Consider the following 18,032-nt stretch of genomic DNA (forward strand, 5'->3'; position numbering starts at 1 on the left):
TGCTAATGGTATGTTGGAGCTTTCCCATATGCCTAATGCTAAAGCTATATTAGGTATTCTCGCTCCCATGCCAACATTTTTTTCTTAATTTCACATATGTTTTATAGATAGCAGAATGGGGAGATATAATTAACTCATAGTTTAGTTCAAAAAATAAATGCAAGTAACTAAAAAATCTCAGGAAATATTTCATATGGTATTTAATTAATTTACTGCTTGTTGTAAAACATCTCATAAGAAATAAAAGTTATAAAGCACTTGATGCTCAATAAATGTGAATTGAATTTAATTAGAACGGAATGAACTGATTTGGTTAAACCATAAGAGTTTGCTGCCAATACAGACTACCATGTTTTAAATTTTTGTTTTGTTTAGTTAGTTGGTTTTTAGTGGTTATAAAAGTCCTATCTCGGTGTTTCTACTCTAAAAAGACACACCATGATTGGAGGGAATCTCAGAAAAATTGAAAAGTATGGTAGTCAGTTCTCATCTTTTCCAAATGAGCAGAGGAATTTCAACCTCATTTTATGATAGCCAGCATACAGACTGAATTTTACTCTTGTACCTAAACTCATAGACCAGGCAACTAATTACCAGTCTTTCAAGGGTTTACATTAATAAGCTTCATGGGGCAGATAAACTGGTTCTGCATTCATCCACACTATACCGTACTTGTGTTAGGAATGTAGACTTAAAGTGTCTATTCAGAAAAATCATTGCAGATCAAGTGCATTTGAATAATGATGTAGCGATTACTCAAAAATCTATTTATTCAGTCAACAAGTGTTTGTTGAGCATCTACTCTTGTGTCACACACCATAGAAATACTAGGGATCCAACAGTTGCTAACGTCTAAGATTTATTTTACAGGTTTATTAAGTAAATTCCCTATAAGCAAATTAATTATCACCAAAATAAGGCTATTGAGGCATTGCTGTATATATTCTAGTGATGACTTGGTTTTAATTGCCATAAAGTGATTTTTAGGAATTATCTACAAAGGTGTATATGTTGACTACGCTGAGATGGGTTTATGTATTAGTTTTCTGACTACGTATCTAATGAGTCTGTATCACCAAGATGTTTTTACTTGCACAGTACAGCACTTTATAACATTTCTGTGGCATGGCACATTATTCCAATACAATCTTTAGACACATCTGTGACTGAGCAAGGAGCTATGCATTCATAGTTTGCTGTTATTTTGTCCCAAACACACAGGATCTTAATATGATAAAGTTCAAAAGATGAGGTAAACAGAAATTATTTTTACATATATTAAGTTCAAGCTCCTTGAGTAGGCAATATTTATCAACTACTCGTGAATACTATAGCATAGCAACATTTGTGCATTTTCCCATTCATAAAATAGATTAAAATTAGTATTTTAAATTTCTACTTCAAAATAAAAAATTTCTCAAGAGAATAGTGTGGAAAATGGTCATCTTTGGATTCTCATTTCACTGTGGGTCAAGGGCATATGTCTGTTTTCTACTCTGTTGGTTTTGTTATATTCCCTTCCTTTTAAGATCCTTGTGAGATATTTTTTAAAAAGACTTACGAGTAAAGTTTTTTGTTTTACTAAATGAAAATGCAATTATGAGTAAATTGTGTTTATTTGTTTTTTTCTCTTCCCTTTGACCTAGTATGAAAGCAAGGTAAAATTTAAATTATGCATGCCTTCTTCAAGTGCATGGGTTGGGTAAATGTGGCTTCTTAGATAAAGCAGTGGAGACGAAGAAAAGCAACACCTATGCAGCTTTATTCCTAGCACATTTCATGAGCAAGCAATGCATTCTGAGAGTTTCCATGCTGTCCTTTACTTACAAAGGTGCTGCTGGTCACCCACCATGAACTGGGCTGCAATTTCCCTTGTTTCACCAGCCACAGCCAAAGCCACGAGGACGGATTTGCTCGCTTTTCTCAACTGCCCGCGCACAGCGCCCCCTGGCGTACATACGCAGCAGCACACATGCAAAGGGCAGCTGGTCAGGTTTAAGGGCACAGCGTAGTTCCGCTGAACAGAGCAAAGCGGGCTGATGGGTTAAACCTTGGACCCGCATCTCTGTAGCACCATGCTGTCTGCTGAACAACCAGCCTGTGCTCCCAAATGCGCACTGCTGCCTTGCTGCTTTTTGCAAGCCTGCAATATGCAAACGTTTACAGGGCCCTTGCACCTCTTTGCAAAGCTGCTTATTATCGTTGTGTTTATTTAAAATTAGTTATGAAGCCAGATAAAAAGAACCTCAGTAAGTAACTTTACTTAAAACAAGTGTGTGCCTTAATGGTGAAGAAGTTTGTGGACAGCTCCCCTAGCTTCCCAGGAGCATTTTAATTCCTGTTTGGGGGAAAGGCATTAGCATGAAAGCTATGAGCGGCAGGACTCTGTAAGTGGCTGAGCAAACCCCAGAGATGTGCAGGGCTGACACACTCTGGCTAGAGCCTGATGCTTTGGTATTTCAGAGCCTAACATGCCATCTTTCTGGAAAGGAGATAATACGGCTGAACTTACCCAAGAAATTTTTAAAGCAAAGGCCAGCCTTCTAATACCAGAAAGTAGAATATACAGAAATGAAAGTATATACAAAAAAATAACCCAGGATGTTTTAACACAATATAGCGATGAGCTCAGTCATGCTGTTTGCTGAGATGGCTCAAAGGCAAAGGCTGGCTTTCAGTGGAAATATACAAAGCTCTGGAGTGACACTGTGTAGCTTTGTAATGCTGCCTTTGAGGCAAGCAGAGGAAACAGAGGCCTGTGGTCACCATTAAAAGTCTGATCACCATATGTGATTGCTTATCCCCCGTGTTTTTCTTAGCATCAAGCCTGCTAAATCATCATGTTTTGAAATAGTTCGTTGTATGTCCATGAAGCGGTGAAGTATATAACTTCTAGGACTGATTTACTTTATTGATAAGACCTCTGAAAAAATGGTGATAAATCACTCATCCTCTAAAGGAAAATGAACACTTGGAATGACATTCACCCATTCCTTTCACTTTATAAATAAGGCTATAAGCAAGGTCCTCAGCCTCCAGTCGGGTATGTTCTTCATAATAACCAACTGACTAAACAGAAGGAGAGGACCTTGGGGATAAAGGGAAATGATCAAAGAAAATGAAGCGGTTCCAGGAGAGAGTGAAAAAAAGAAATAGAACAGATACCTGGCATGACATAAATCACCTGCTACACACGCCAGGGTCTGAGTTCCTTTCCCACCTGTTTTTCCTCATGCCGTGTGTTTTATATTGAGGCGAAAAAGGGAATCCTGGTACCATGGGACCATGAGGAGAGAATTAATCATTATCCTAATAATATTTTGGTGTTAGTTGGACAGGTTTTACAGATGCTTATTAACACCAAAAAAAAAAAAGTCTTGTTTTTTAACCCAATAGACCTGCATTGTTCAATATGGTAGCCATAAGCCACAGTGACGACTTCACTTTCAACTAAATAAAAATTAAACAACAGTGTTCAGTTTCTCATTGGCGTAAGCTTTATTTCAAGGACCGATGGCCACATGTGACTAGTAACTACCAATTTGGACAATACAGAACAGAATATTTCCATCGCCACAGAAAGTTTTATTGGACAGTGCTTCTCTTGACTAAATAAATATCATCACCGACATTATATGAGCTTCTGTTTATTGAGCACTTGCTATGTGCTAGCATGTTTGTCTTTTTTTAAGAAGTAATTAATAAAAAGTAAACACTCGAATGTCATTTGGGTATAGAAGCCATTTTCAACCTTATTGGAAAAAATGTATGTTTTATGCCTTTGGTTGCTTTATTTTGTTACTTCTCCAATATAAAATAAGGACTTTGGGGTCAATCTATAAATCCAGTGTTTAAGTATTTTTTTAGACTATGTCATCCAAAAGAATGTTTCTTAGGCTTTGTTTTAGTTAAAAGCTTTAAAGCTTAATCTTCAGTTGCCCGATGTTCCTCCCAAAAATGTCAATGACAAAAATGTTTTCTTCTCAAAATAAATGAGTCCAGACATTTTTTTCCCCTAAATTTTGAGCAAGTTTTTTTTCTTAACTTTTTTGGTATGTAGTTTTATTATGATCTCTACACAATTGTCTATGCTCTGGTCCAAAAAAAAAAAAATTCATTATGCGTATGAAGCACTTCAGAAATCCGTTAATTTCTGTACCTTGAATTTAAATTCTGTGGTTAGATGATTTTAAAAGAGAGCAAGAAGAACTACATAAATTCTGCAGGATCGGGAGAATATCCGCTTAATCCAACGAGTAGATCACGGAAACACAGTTTGCTGGGTCCGTGTGTGTGCGTGTGCACGGTTTGAGAAACATGTGCCTGCCGGCGTGTCCGTTTGCTTCATATGGCTTGTGTCCCGTAGGCACAAACACTGTACTGCCATTTCCCTCATGCTGTTGCTTTTGTTTTCCATGTCACTTTTCAACAGGCCAGAAGTAAATTTGAAGAAATATTCTGGCTGCCTCAAGGATATTGAAATTTCAAGAACCCCATATAACATACTCAGTAGTCCTGATTATGTTGGTGTTACCAAAGGATGTTCACTAGAGGTTAGTTCGTTTTTAACGGCTTCCTAAATACTTTCGTCTCTGATTTCATTTACTGGGTTTGGGTGTTCCAACAGGGAGCAGTCCCTTGTTAATATATTTTAAATTCCTACTGACCCTAGTCTTAGCTATGCTTAAATAACAAACCAAGATTGAAGCTCTTCTATAAATTACCATAATCACATAAATGAGGGCAATGGTATGATGAAGACCCAAAATTATGAAGCAATTTCGCACATGTGTAATTCTTCTTAACATGTATTTTTAATATTAATCTCTTCTCTGGTTCTCCCTTCATTTCCAATACTACTTTTCCCTTTTCCTCGTTTTTGTCATCTATTTTTGATTTGTTTTATCTTTGTGTCTTACATATAGCTTTGTTAGCAACCTTAAATTTTTTTCCAGAAGGTGCTAGGAATTTACACAAGTAACAAGTAACCGTTTACACCGTAAACATTAGTGCACAGCATCTTATCTATAGTTTGGAAGTCAAACCTCCTTTTCTTTGAAAATGGCACAGATTAGGAACCGTTTACGAAGACCATCTCTGACAGGACCGCGAAGTCCCCTGCTATCACGTATCTTCAGTACCTTTTCTTTGTTGTCAAAGCACGTCCTTAGTTCCATTTAACTCCTCTGCTCTGACTCTTCACTGGGGGCTGACTCATAGGAGAGAGAAACACAGGTCCAGCTCTGCTCTCTTAAAATGTCCATAAGCAAGAGTCAATAGTCATCAGGAAATATTAGTAAGAAGTTTATGGGGATCCTAAAAGTAATGAATCTGTTTTTTTAGAAATGTGAAATGTATCATGCTTACAAAATTTCGATTACCCTGATATGACACAACTATTTATTTTAGCTGTTGTCTTCGACTGGAAATATTTTAAGGCATGGCTATAGAATTCAGGGAAATGAAGGGAGACTCAGGAGAAAAAAAAAAGTGATTCCATCCCTGAGACCTGAGGTTTAAAGACTGGACCAGAACATTCAGGGTCTTCATAGTTAGAGGCTCCCATTTGGAATTGGTCACAGATATCCACCATGAGAAGCTTGGGAATAAGGAGTAGGGAAATACAGAATTGAAACTCTAAGGATCCACACGGGCTTCTTTAAGAAAGTTTTACTGAAAGTTTTAATCTTCCAAAGCCTAACTCTCATCCACATCCAAAAGATACATACATGAGGATGGAAAACTGTCCAGAAAATGAATAGATTGTATGTGTGAAAATGATAATTCTGTAAAGGCACTTTTCGGTCACCAGGAATTATTTTACAACTGAAATATGAAGCAGAAATGATGTGGATAAATATTGAAAAATCTGCACAGTAGTTTTATCTGAACTATCCAAAAACCTATGATTTGAAAATTGGAAAAGAAAATAGATGATACATTTTATAACACTTATGTCACTTAACTGGGCCTGAAAGACTGTGGGGGGAAAATATCCTTGTTAGAGGATGCCTTGCTTTTACTCCAGCAAAATCCAGGGCTTTTAAAATGAGCATTTTAAGCACTCAATATGACCAACTACATGGGCTTGCTTAACTAAATCCTAGCACATTCAGGCAATGGAATGTCCTGCCATTAAAAGTGATGAGGAGATCTGTGTTTTCTGAGAGAGGTATCTCTCACAGTGAAAAAAAGAATTTACAAGAAATTACAAAAGAACGTGCCTAACAGGATTCAGTATAAATACAAAGAGAAGAGGAGAGGAAGAGGGCAAGGTTATGAAAAATGAATGAATGCATGCATGATGAACAGATGAATGAATGAATGAATGAATGAATGAATGAATGAATGAATGAATGAATGAATGATAAAAGCTGTATGTTTCTACACAGCTTTGAGATGGGGTGATTTTTGCTTTCTCTCCATAAACAGTCAGTTGGTAGAGGGTATTCAAGGGATTATGAGAGTGTTTTCCAGGGAGATTTAGCAAGATAGATTTAGACCAAAAGAAAATGTTATCTGTCAGTGATAATAGTGTGTATTTTAAATCAAAAGTGTTCAAATAGGGGCGCCTGAGTGGCTTAGTCATTAAGCGTCTGCCTTCAGCTCAGGGTGTGATCCCAGAGTCCTGGGATCGAGCCCCACATCAGGCTCCTCCACTGGGAGCCTGCTTCTTCCTCTTCTACTCCCCCTGCTTGTGTTCCCTCTCTCGCTGGCTGTCTCTCTCTGTCAAATAAATAAAATCTTTAAACAAACAAACACAAGTGCTCAAATAAAACCAGAGGCCAGGGGCACCTGGGTAGCTCAGTGTGTTGAGCGCCTGGCTCTTGGTTTCAGCTCAGTCATGATCTCAAGGTCCTGGGATCAAGGCCCGCATCAAGCCCTGCATCGAGCCCCACATTGGGCTCTGTGCTCAGTGGGGAGTCTGCTTGAGGATTCCCTCCCTCTCCCTCTGCCCCTCCCTATACTCGCTCGCTCTGTCTCTAAAATAAATCTTAAAAAAAGAAAAAAAGAAAAAAGCAGAGGCCAGAATTTTTATTTTAACCCAAACTGCTCAGAAAGTTCGGTCACACTTGGAAATAGTATTTATTAAGTTGCTCCCAAGATCTCCACGTAACTGTGAGTTTTATGCTTTCTAAAACAATGTATTTCATGGTGACACTGAGTGCCTGGAGGAGGCTGAGTGAGACAGAGAAATTAATTTAAATTTTCATTTCTGATGCTTTCTTCTCTCTTTCCTTTTTACCCACAGAACGTTTACACAGTCAGCTTCCCCAAGCCTGGTTTCGTAGAGCTTCCCCCTGTGCCAATTGACGTAGGGACAGAAATCAACCTGTCCTTCAGCACCAAGAACGAGTCTGGGATCATTCTCTTGGGAAGTGGAGGGACGCCAGCACAACCTCGGAGGAAACGAAGGCAAACTGGACAGGTACCCGCATACCTGGTTGACAGTGCATTTTCCCCAGCTCTTATATAAAGCAGTTCTTTTATAAGGAGACTGGTGAGACATTTAGGTTTTCTAAATTACCTTTGTATTTTTAGTTTTGCATCATTTATTTCCACTCTCATCTTTTTTTAGGACAGTTATCTCCACGAGGATTTTCCTTGTTGGTCAGCTCTAGGTGACCAACTTGTATTTGCACCTGTATTTCATACGGGCTTAGTATATGTGTGTTTAAAGAGAGAAAGCTTAAAATATATTCAAATTATAATAATCTTCTCTTGTCTCTAAGTCCAATTACTTACTGCATCTATAGATATCCTGCTAGGGTCCCTTAAATTCAAGTTTAAATTCCCTCTAGGATCAATTTCCCAGTCTATTAAGTCTGACCCACACCACCCTCTCTGGACACAGAGAAGGCAGAGAATGGACCTGGGATAGGAGAAGGCAAATAGAGCCCAACCCACACAAGCATAGACAGTAGCCTATGCTCAGATTCACTCATGACAGGAAGAGAAAGCCCACAGAGGGTCTGCATTATAAGGTGTGGACTTCAATTTTCATACCCCGTAGCCATTTTGTTCTGTTAAAAGCGATCTCTTAGGCATCCTAATTCTTTACTGCCTTGATATTCCCACTTTCAATCTTATGTTTTTAAATATATACATTATTCCATTTAATTTTGTTTTTCTCAGTGAAAGAGTTCATAGGATTTATCTAGTCTGTCATTATCAAAGAGTGGAATGCTTTACAAATATGTCCCTAAATACACATGCATCCTTATAAACCAGGTTGTGTTTTTTGCCATTTTATGTGTTTTTAAAATCACATTTATCATTTAAAATTTAGTAGTCAGTAATATGGTTGACCTTTGAACAATATGGGAGTTAGGGACACCCCCCCCCATCGCCAACTCAGTCAAAAATTCAAGTATAACTCTTGACCTCCCAGTGACTTAACCACAAATAGCCTACTATTGACTGGAAGCCTTAGCCATAACATAATTACTCAATTAACACATATTTTAAATGTTATATGTGTGTGTGTGTATATTATACACTGTATTATACACTGTATTCTAAAAGTAAGCTTGAGAAAAGAAAATGTTATTAACAACATCATAAGAAAGATATATTTACAGTACCATACTGTATTTATCTAAAAAAATCCACATGTAAGTGGATCCACACAGTTCAAACCCATGTTATCTAAAGTATTATATAATAAATCTTACTCTTCTCCCCAAGAAAAATAAAGACTAAAAAAAATTCAAAGATGTATAACCATGAGTAACTTGGGTTATCTGAGGAATACAAGAGTACTTTAATAACAGAAAATCTGAAAACTATATAATCATCTCAATAGATGCTGAGAAACCATTTGGTGAAATTTAATACCCATTCCTGATTTAAAACAAATAAACAACCAACCCAACATAACACGGATGCATATTAGAAACTAAAGAAAAGTGAAAAAAAAATGTACTACATATTGAATGATGCCATTTTTACAGATTTCTAATACAAGCAACACTAAACAGGGGCTCCTGGCTGGCTCAGCTGGTAGAGTGTCTGACTGTTAATCTCAGGGTTGTAAATTTGAGCCCCACATTGGGGGTAGAGATTACTTAAAAATAAAATCTCTAAAAAAAGTAACACTAAACAACATATTATTTACAGATATATATGTGAATTTTCAAAAATTTTTAAAAAGCAAGGGAATGATAAACATAAAATCCATGTTAATGGTTACCTCTGAGATGGTGAGGCTGGGGGATGGTGTTGGGAGGAAACGCACAGAAGATGCAATGGGATTGTTTCTTAAATTGGGTGTAGTTTTACTGGTATTCATTCCATTGTACGGTTGTGAACATGGCTTCATTATTTACATGTATGTCTCTTATATTTGGAGGAATGTATCAAATAGTCATAATAAAAATATTCTTTAAAGAAGAGAGGGAGGAAAAAAGTGTTATTTTCTCTCATTTTTTAATGCACATAATAAGCCCTGAATATGTATAATGTTTAAATTTCCTTTTAAATTCCTTCTGTCTTAATCCTGAAAAATAAAATCATTTTCTCACGATTATAAATGGTGAGCTAGTTATAACAAAAGGACCGGATCAAACATTCTTTAGTAGATTTTCACTAAAGGATATGTGTTTCCTAGGTCATTGTCAGATAATTAAGCACCACCTACTGGCTCCAAATTTTTCCTCGTCAAGACTAAGTAAATGGACTTAAATCACCAGCTTTCAGGATTGTTCTTAAAATAGAACCTGTGCCCATTAAAACAATTAAAAAGAAAATATTAAGTACTTTAATGCAAACTAAATTGGAAATAATATGTTAATGTTTCAACATTTTAATAATAAATATTCATTTTTTAAAAATTTCATAGAAAGTGCTATTTGAAAGAGGAAACAATGTTAAATAGTTCATGTCTGTTGTAGAACCAACCCTGGTCCCGCTGACATGTTTTCTTTTCCAAAGCTAACGTTTTGATGCCATAGGGTTATTAGTGATTCTGTTTTGCTAAAGGAGTTTGTTACCTTGAACAATCAATCCAGCTGAGAAAATTTTAATTGAGTGAGTAGTTTGCAGTTGCCCTTTGATGGATGGTGAGCACTAGTCCAGATCCTGGGCACCTTCTGTGTTGGACACACAGACCATTTAGTAACTCACTGGAGACATTACGATGCTTGGTGGAAACCGTCTCCACCACCTCAGGTGACACATGGAGGACCGAGTGATCACGCACAGCAGGCGCCCTCACGCTCCACAAGAAAGGGAACACGCGTGGCATCGGCTTTGGGAACGAGGACTGCATTCAGGCTCCCTGGGGTTCACAGTCTGATCTCAAAACCATACTGGTTGCTATAGTAACAGTAGCAAGAAGAAAGCAGTCATGTTTGTGGATGAAAGATTGTGTTCCTTCTTTCTAAATGTGGGAGGCAGGTGACATGTTGGTGATAGCAATCTAGTCGACCAGCTCAGAGAGCAAACAAGTCTAACCACTCAAAACGCCGTGAGATTGGGAGTCAGAGCTGACGTGCAGAAGCTAGCTGCCCACTTGTGAATACAAGGAAGACGGGTTTTACTGACACCCTGTGTTTCCTGATGGGTTCTGTGAGTTAGAGACCCCAGTGCCAGCACAGCTGCTAACCTCCAGCGCGGCACATTTGCTCTGCAGAGACTGCTGTATTGCAACATTCGCTTTCCACATCACCTAACAAGTGAAAACGGTCAATGATTAAAGAGCTGTTTCTTGAGGTCTCGGGTAGGATCTCCGAGCCAAGGAATCCGCAGTTCTGTCTGGGAACCTCGAAGGCTATCACATTGAGGCCTCTCCTTAATCTTCCGTGACCACTTCTCTTGCAGGCCTATTACGCGATATTCCTGAACAAGGGCCGTCTGGAAGTGCATCTCTCCATGGGGACGCGAACAATGAGGAAAATTGTCGTCAAACCGGAGCCGAGTCTGTTTCACGACGGGAGAGAACATTCCGTTCACGTCGAGAGAACTAAAGGGTAACAGTAGCTCTAGAGAACTTGTTGTAACTAATGCCAGCTCCCCTGCTCACCTGCCTCTCTGTCCGGACCTTTGCATGTGTGGTCATACGATGCGCTGCCAAACTCTCAGGTAGCCTCATTTCATCTTCCCGACGTTTCATGCTTCGGGAACCTCATTTACCTTGGCCCCTGGGAATTCTCTTCACATTTTTATTCTGCGCAGTTCTCCACTCTCGCTTTGGAAGAACCGAATGCATCTTCTGAAGCTGTAGATAAGACAAATCCCTCCCTCCGCACCTCTCAGATAGTCTCTCGAATAAGGTATGCGCGTCGTGAAGCCCACGGAAGAGCTCGACTGGAACCAGCCGCGTTTGGCAGCTGCTCTTTCATTCAGGTTCCAAAGCAGCGATGGCAGCTGCTTAGAAACCTGTCACCGATGCGGAGTGTGGCAGCAGCTGCAGGACCTACTGAGAGCTGCTAAGGGCCTGCCTCTTCCCCGCATCCCCTTCCCTGCATCCCCTTCCCTGCCCCAGGGGTGCAGGGGTCCCTGCAGAGGGAACAGAGCCCGAGGGAGAGACAGGGAAAAGGCCGCTGTCCCGCCATTAGTGCGGGGAGGCTGCGTCTCTGAGGATCCGAAAGAGCACTTGCTTCCCAGCCCTGAGCCACGAAATTGGCAGTAACCGGGGTATAAACTGATCTCTCATTTCTCCAGAATGCTGGGGCACTTGATATTTCCTTTATTGGGAAAGTCGCCTGTATTTCCATCAGAATGTTGTATGACAACTCAGGTAATTAGTTTAGAAGGACAGTTAGAGAAAAGGAAAACAGAAGCCCAGAGACTTCAGACCTCCAAGCCAGCAAGCCATTTAATTAGATGGAAGACATAGAAAAGACTTGGAAATCAAATGTGAGGAAAGCTCAAAACACAGAGGATATTTTTTAAAAAAACAACAGTAGGAACGTGTAGCAATAGTTGAAGTGAGCAGATGCTAGTCTATACAGACCTATATTTTCTAATTACCCTTTAGTGTGAAAAACAGTTTAGATAAGTAGTAAGAGTGTTTTATCTTCTAAGTAAATGATAAAGCTTTCCTTGGCTCATCTTTTTTATTATATAGAACATTAGGTTGTGGGCTGAATTGATACTAAGCTTTCTTGCAGGATGTCTACTCAGTGAGATGTTTAGAAACCATGATTAAGACAAATGAGGGATCGATATTTGGACAAACTAAGAACTTTTACTAACCTAATAGCCAGATAGTGTGGTCATGGTCTCTGAGGAGGAAGGCAAACTGAATTTTCTCATTTGGGTCTTAGAGACCGCCTTAAAATATTGTTTTCACACGTCTTCCAGGCTAGATTTCAGATCTTTGCCAAACGTTAATCCTTCTCATGGTGGGAAGGACTTGTTAACGTCTTTAAGCTTCAAAGACTCTCAATAAACAAGTGCAGATCTGAGAAATACAGTTGACAAAAAAATCATCCAGAATACGTTTTCTTTTTGCAGAGAAAGGATTCTGACGTTCCCCAGTGCATTACAGTGTTGCGCTAAGGCGTCCTTCTAACAGGTGTCTCTTCAGGAAGGGCATTTTATTATGCCAACTTCATAGCTGTTGGCCATTAATCCAACCTTTATTTGATTAAGTTCAGTGTATAGTACATCACTGAAAACTGGTCATTCAGTTAATTGGCCATATAAACAAACAGTTTTGCCATTCGCTCTTAATTAAAGGATAATGTATTGGACATATTAGTGGTTAGTCACAGAACTCTGTGGCAAAGCAGGAACACATTTGCTACCATAATGTCTCATTCAGCACTCAGAAGTCAAAACACAATCATCACCCATCCTTTAAGCAAGTGCTTCAATTAACTGATTACCAGAGATAGCTAATGACCCTAAGAACTTCACCTAGAAACATTTTTTAATGCTTCCTACCTATCCTGTGGCACGCTCTGTGTCAAATACTAGGCACTTATAACACCCCCATCTGTGCTCGCCAACTATTTATTCTTACCCTTTTGTGTGACCTCAAAGATTGTATTATTTTATGTTGGTTATGATACTTTTGTTAATTTGGAAATATTTGCTTTCTCTCAACACTATTCAGATCATAAATGTCAATTATCACTTCTTTTCCTAAAGCCCTGGATAAGATGGTAATTTTAGTACCACCTTACAAAATTATTGGATTTTTATCAAACTGAGAGGAAAATTTTCAAGATTGTTCTTGCCCTATTCTCTCCCCCTCTGCCTCTCCCTACCCTTCCTCCCCCACCCTCTTTCCTTGTCTACCCCTTCCTCTGCAAAAATCTCACTATGTCACTTTGGTGGCTATTTCTGTGGTACTCCAGTGATCCCTGCCATCTATGACTGTTTTGCCCTCTGACCCTTTTCCTGGACTCCACCTAAGTGGCCAGTAGTTCTGACTGGACAAAAGCATTAAACCCCAAGTGTCTGGAGTAGATGCATAGGCAAGGAGTTTTCTCCTCTGTGAGAGCATTCTTCATATAGGTACAGAATTAGGCTGAGGCCCACCAAGTTAGATCAAATATTTCAGGAATAATCTGGGATTTCTAGAATGGGATCATGATTGGATTATGCAATGGACACTGCAACCTAGGTATTTCTTACTGTCCAGAATATATTCAATCAAAATAAAATTGCAGGGGCCCCTGGGTGGCTCAGTCAGTTAAGTGTCCGAGTCTTGATTTCAGCTCAGGTCATGATCTCAAGGTCATGAGATGGAGCCCCATGTTGGACTCCATACTCAGTAGGAAGTCTGCTTAGGATTCTCTCTTTCCCACTCCCTCTGCTCCTCCCCCTTTACACACTCAGGCACACGGACTTGTGTGTGCACGTTCTCTCTCAGTCTCTCACAATAAATCTTTTTTAAAAAATAAAATTGCAGACTTTGTTCTTTATGTAAATTACAAATGTCAGGGCACCTACTTCTCTTAATACCTTCTTGCACATACATAACCCATTTGGCGGTTCTTTGAAAACAAAAGCTTAGACCAATATTCCAAACAAACAAGAGGCAGAATAGTAGTAATGAAATGTTTAATTACGAAACTCCAAGAATCAACTGTTGAACTTATAAGAAAATACAACTAGTCATAATACTAATAGTAATGTTTATTATAGTGCTTTTGACATACAATAGGTCCTCAGTAAAGAATTACTTAAAAAAGAGGAAATACACCAGAATCATAATGGACATATTGGTAATGTTCCTCTTTATAAGAGAACTAAATAAATGATCTAGTTTGATGCCCCTAGAATGTAAAGTACAAGCAGGATTTATAGACTTCTAGAGATGCCCTTATTAAGTAATACAGCTTCAGTGCAATCCCTTCATTAATGTTTTCCATGGCTTAAAGTAGGCATTTTTATCCTCATTTTATACATGAATGAAGTGAGATTGAGCAAGATTAAATAACTAGCCCAGGGGCGCCTGGGTAGCGCAGTCGTTAAAGCGTCTGCCTTCGGCTCAGGGCGTGATCCTGGCGATCCGGGATCGAGTCCCACATCAGGCTCCTCCGCTGGGAGCCTGCTTCTTCCTCTCCCACTCCCCCTGCTGTGTTCCCTCTCTCGCTGGCTGTCTCTCTGTCACATAAATAAATAAAATCTTAAAAAAAAAAAAAAAAAAAAATAACTAGCCCAGGTCACACAGTTAGTAAGCTTCCACACTAATACTTAATTCCAGTCTGTTCCTTCTGAAAGCTCATGCTCATTCTTTATCTCTACCCTGTGATCTAGTAAGAAAGGATCACTATAATGGTCCTTGGGGCAGAACCAGATCAGACAGTCTACATCAGAAACATGAGGGCCTCTGGCTCTTTAAAAACTCTAATCAAAGAGCAGATATTTGCTCTCCTTGGACAATCTTTAATAGTGGCTTAAACCCCTCATTAAAACTCTTAGGAACATTGCTATGTCATGGTAGTAACAGGTTGCTTTTAGTAAAAGGCAAAAAAAAAAGTATGTGTGGGGGGCACTTCTCAGTGAGGCACATATGCCCAAAAGCGAGTGTTTTTCTAAAAGTCTCAGAAACCACCAGCATTCTTAGCAATACTTTTGAACCTCCTGATTTTTACCAACATACTCTTCCAGAGTCTGGTAAAAAACCAATATGTCATTTCCCCCCATGTTTCCTTTGAAAATAAATCCAACCTTCTCCTTCTATACCCTCTTGAACAATGACATTTTGAATACCAATGAAATCCATTTTTTTTTTCATTCTCTTACATCTGAACTGTCGCAAAGTGGACTAGTTGCTCATGGCCGTTTCAGAGCATCTTTGCCCTGGTTTATTATTTCTAGTCCCACATGTGGTTTTTATTCTTTATAAAATCAAGTAAGATGACATTTTAGGACTGAGTTTTCCAACTAAGTACTTTGGTTTTCTCCCCAGATATGTAGTAAGTTTTCAGTAATCCATTTGTGATCCTCAGGCTAGTGACTAATACTTACTAATAGCTCCCTGTTTGGGATTGAAATTCAAAACCTGCTTCGAGAACAAAAGAAAAAAATGCCTTTGGTCATTTTCCTCTTTGTCTCCCTCGGTTCTTTGCCCCAGGATCCAAGGATTGCTGTGAATAAGTAGCATGAGAGTCTCAATTAGTAGTGTGTGACTTATCTCTCATAAGCAAATTAGGGAAATTAATGAAACAGTCACTAAGGAAAATCACTGCAAGGAACAATTAGCAAGATACTCTTGCCTGCCTTTTCTATTCAAAAGCTAGCAGCTGGGGCACCCGGGTGGCTCAGTCGGTTAAGTGTCTGCCTTCATCTCAGGTCATGATCCCATCCTGGGATCAGCCCTGCCTAGGTCTCTCCACTGAGTGGGAAGTCTGCTTCTCCCTCTCCCTCTGCGCCTTCCCCTGCTCATGCTCTCTGGCGTGCTCTCCCTCTGTCTCTCATTCTCAAATAAATCTTAAAAAAGGAAAGAAAGAAAGAAAGCTAGCAGCTATGTTCTTTATAAAATGCCCTGTAAGTGTTTGCTGTTGAGTCCTGCAATCCAGACTCTCAGGAGCAGAGTTTGTCCCCCAGCAAGAAGATAATAGCTAGCACAAACCGAGAAATAAAGAACCAAACAACATGTGCCCCCATGCTGTGCTAAACCCACTGAGCCTTATGCGATCAGACATAACCACACTATACAGAAGCCTCAGCTCTGCGGCTGTCGTCAACAGCACCGAAGGCTAGCGTTGCAGCCCCACCAGCACCTTCATTCAGTCAACTCTCAGGAAGAGCTAACGGGGGGGGGGGGGGGGGGGGGGGCAGAGGGCCAAGATCCTGAGAAACAATAGCTTAGCTTAGTGTTGAATTCCTAATGATCAAATGTTGGCTCCTGGAGGAAAGGGGGAGGGGTGGCAGGAAAGAGTCTGATTTTCCTACGATCCTGGTAGTTCTGTGCTTAATACTGTTTCTTTTCACTGTTTTATCAGCGTCTTTACTGTTCAAGTCGATGAAGACAGAAGGCATATGCAAAACCTGACCATAGAACAGGCGATTGAAGTTAAAAAGCTTTTCGTTGGGGGTGCCCCACCTGAATTTCAACCTCCCCCACTCAGAAATATTCCTCCTTTTGAAGGCTGTGTGTGGAACCTTGTTATAAACTCTGTGTAAGGACATCTGCTGGCTACTGTTTTTTTTTGTTTTGTTTTGTTTTTTTGGTTTGAGGATCCCTCTACACTCCGTCTAAAACCGAAGCGGGGTGGGGAGGAAAGGAAACAATGAAGAGCTTCTCACTAGATTTTAAAAAATTGCACTGATGGCTTCTCAAAGGGGGAGAGAGAATTTAATCATAAGGAAGCAAGACAATGAAAAATAATAAAAAGTAATTAATTTTAATTCTATTCCACTAGCCCTATGGACTTTGCACAGCCTGTATCCTTCAAAAATGCAGACATTGGTCGTTGTGCCCATCAGAAGCCCCGCGAGGATGACGATGGAGCAGTGCCGGCCAAAATAGTGACCCAGCCAGAGCCAGTCCCCACCCCCGCCTTCGCTACACCCACCCCAGTTGTGGCACATGTAAGTGTTCGTATTCTATTGCTTTCAAATTTTCACCTGTATTTTTAGTTATTTTCAGAGAGGAAATAATTCAGGATAGCTAGTATGCTCCACTTCTAGAATTAGAGGGAGGGTAATTGATCTATGAAAACCTGCCCTCCTTACATTTTTCTTGGATTACTTTTATTTATACACCTGTTCTGCTTTAATTTTCTTCCTTATAAAATGGCATGTGTTTTCAGTTGAAAAGCTAGTGTAACACAGAAACGTCTACAGAATCCAAAATAAGATCCACCTATAATATCACCACATGGAGGCAACATATCAATTTTCAGTCCCTTTTATTTGCATTTTAAATAGGAGATCTCATATCATGTATATCATTTGGTATTCTGTTTTTCAAAACTGGTAATACATAATTAAACATCATACAAATGTGTATGTCTGATTATGATGCTGAGGGCTATGTCCAGGGACCCAGAGAGGGCCCCACAGGACCAGCCAAGAGGGTCCTTGGCTTCTCTCAGGATGGAAATCAAACATGAGCCAACAGGGAGTGAGAGCAGAGTTTACCGAAGGTCTGGAGAGAGCAGATGCATTCGGAGCATCTGGGAGACTCGAAAAGGAAAGGAGTAGGAGTCTCGTCTTTGTTTGGGCCTGGGCGTTTTTACTGAGAATTGTGGTCCAGTGTACATGCCCTCTCAGGCATCCAGGAACTGGTTAGAACAAGGACAAGGGCCCAAGTATTATTTCTTGGAGCCAGGGGGCCTTGGCGTCAAGATGTCTAGGCTGGTGGTCTGGAATACACATATGATAGCTTCGTCTGGTCATTCTCACCTACTCCTTCCTTCTGTGTTATCTATTCTAAAGAAATCATTAACTCCTTATCCCTTAAAAGGAGGACATACTCTGTTTGCATTCTGAGGCGTGTGTAAAGTGGGATGGGGGCACAGGTCCTAGCAAGAAGAGAGGAGCAAAGGGGCAAAAAGGAGCAAAAAGCAGATTTTTATGGAGTCCTTCAGTTTCCCTATCTCAGTTACATGTGTGTGTGTGTGTGT

At 39.7% G+C, this 18,032-nt stretch overlaps 1 protein-coding gene across 4 annotated transcripts in view; it reads left to right on the forward strand.

Moving 5' to 3' along the window:
- Positions 1–18,032, forward strand: part of LAMA2 (laminin subunit alpha 2) — a 599,838-nt gene that overhangs the window by 551,575 nt on the left and 30,231 nt on the right. For 2 of the 4 annotated variants that reach the window (XM_087865477.1, XM_045805578.2), the window contains 6 exons: positions 1,647–1,658; positions 4,433–4,553; positions 7,253–7,429; positions 10,822–10,970; positions 16,407–16,583; positions 16,827–16,995. In XM_087865477.1, coding sequence (XP_087721603.1) covers positions 1,647–1,658; positions 4,433–4,553; positions 7,253–7,429; positions 10,822–10,970; positions 16,407–16,583; positions 16,827–16,995 — 805 coding nt within the window. The remainder of the gene's footprint in view (positions 1–1,646; positions 1,659–4,432; positions 4,554–7,252; positions 7,430–10,821; positions 10,971–16,406; positions 16,584–16,826; positions 16,996–18,032) is intronic. The other 2 variants (XM_087865478.1, XM_087865479.1) reach the window with 1 other exon arrangement.

Source organism: Ursus americanus, chromosome 11 (assembly GCF_024610735.1).
Source record: "Ursus americanus isolate L20-20 chromosome 11, mUrsAme1.1.p, whole genome shotgun sequence".
Lineage (NCBI taxonomy): Eukaryota > Metazoa > Chordata > Mammalia > Carnivora > Ursidae > Ursus > Ursus americanus.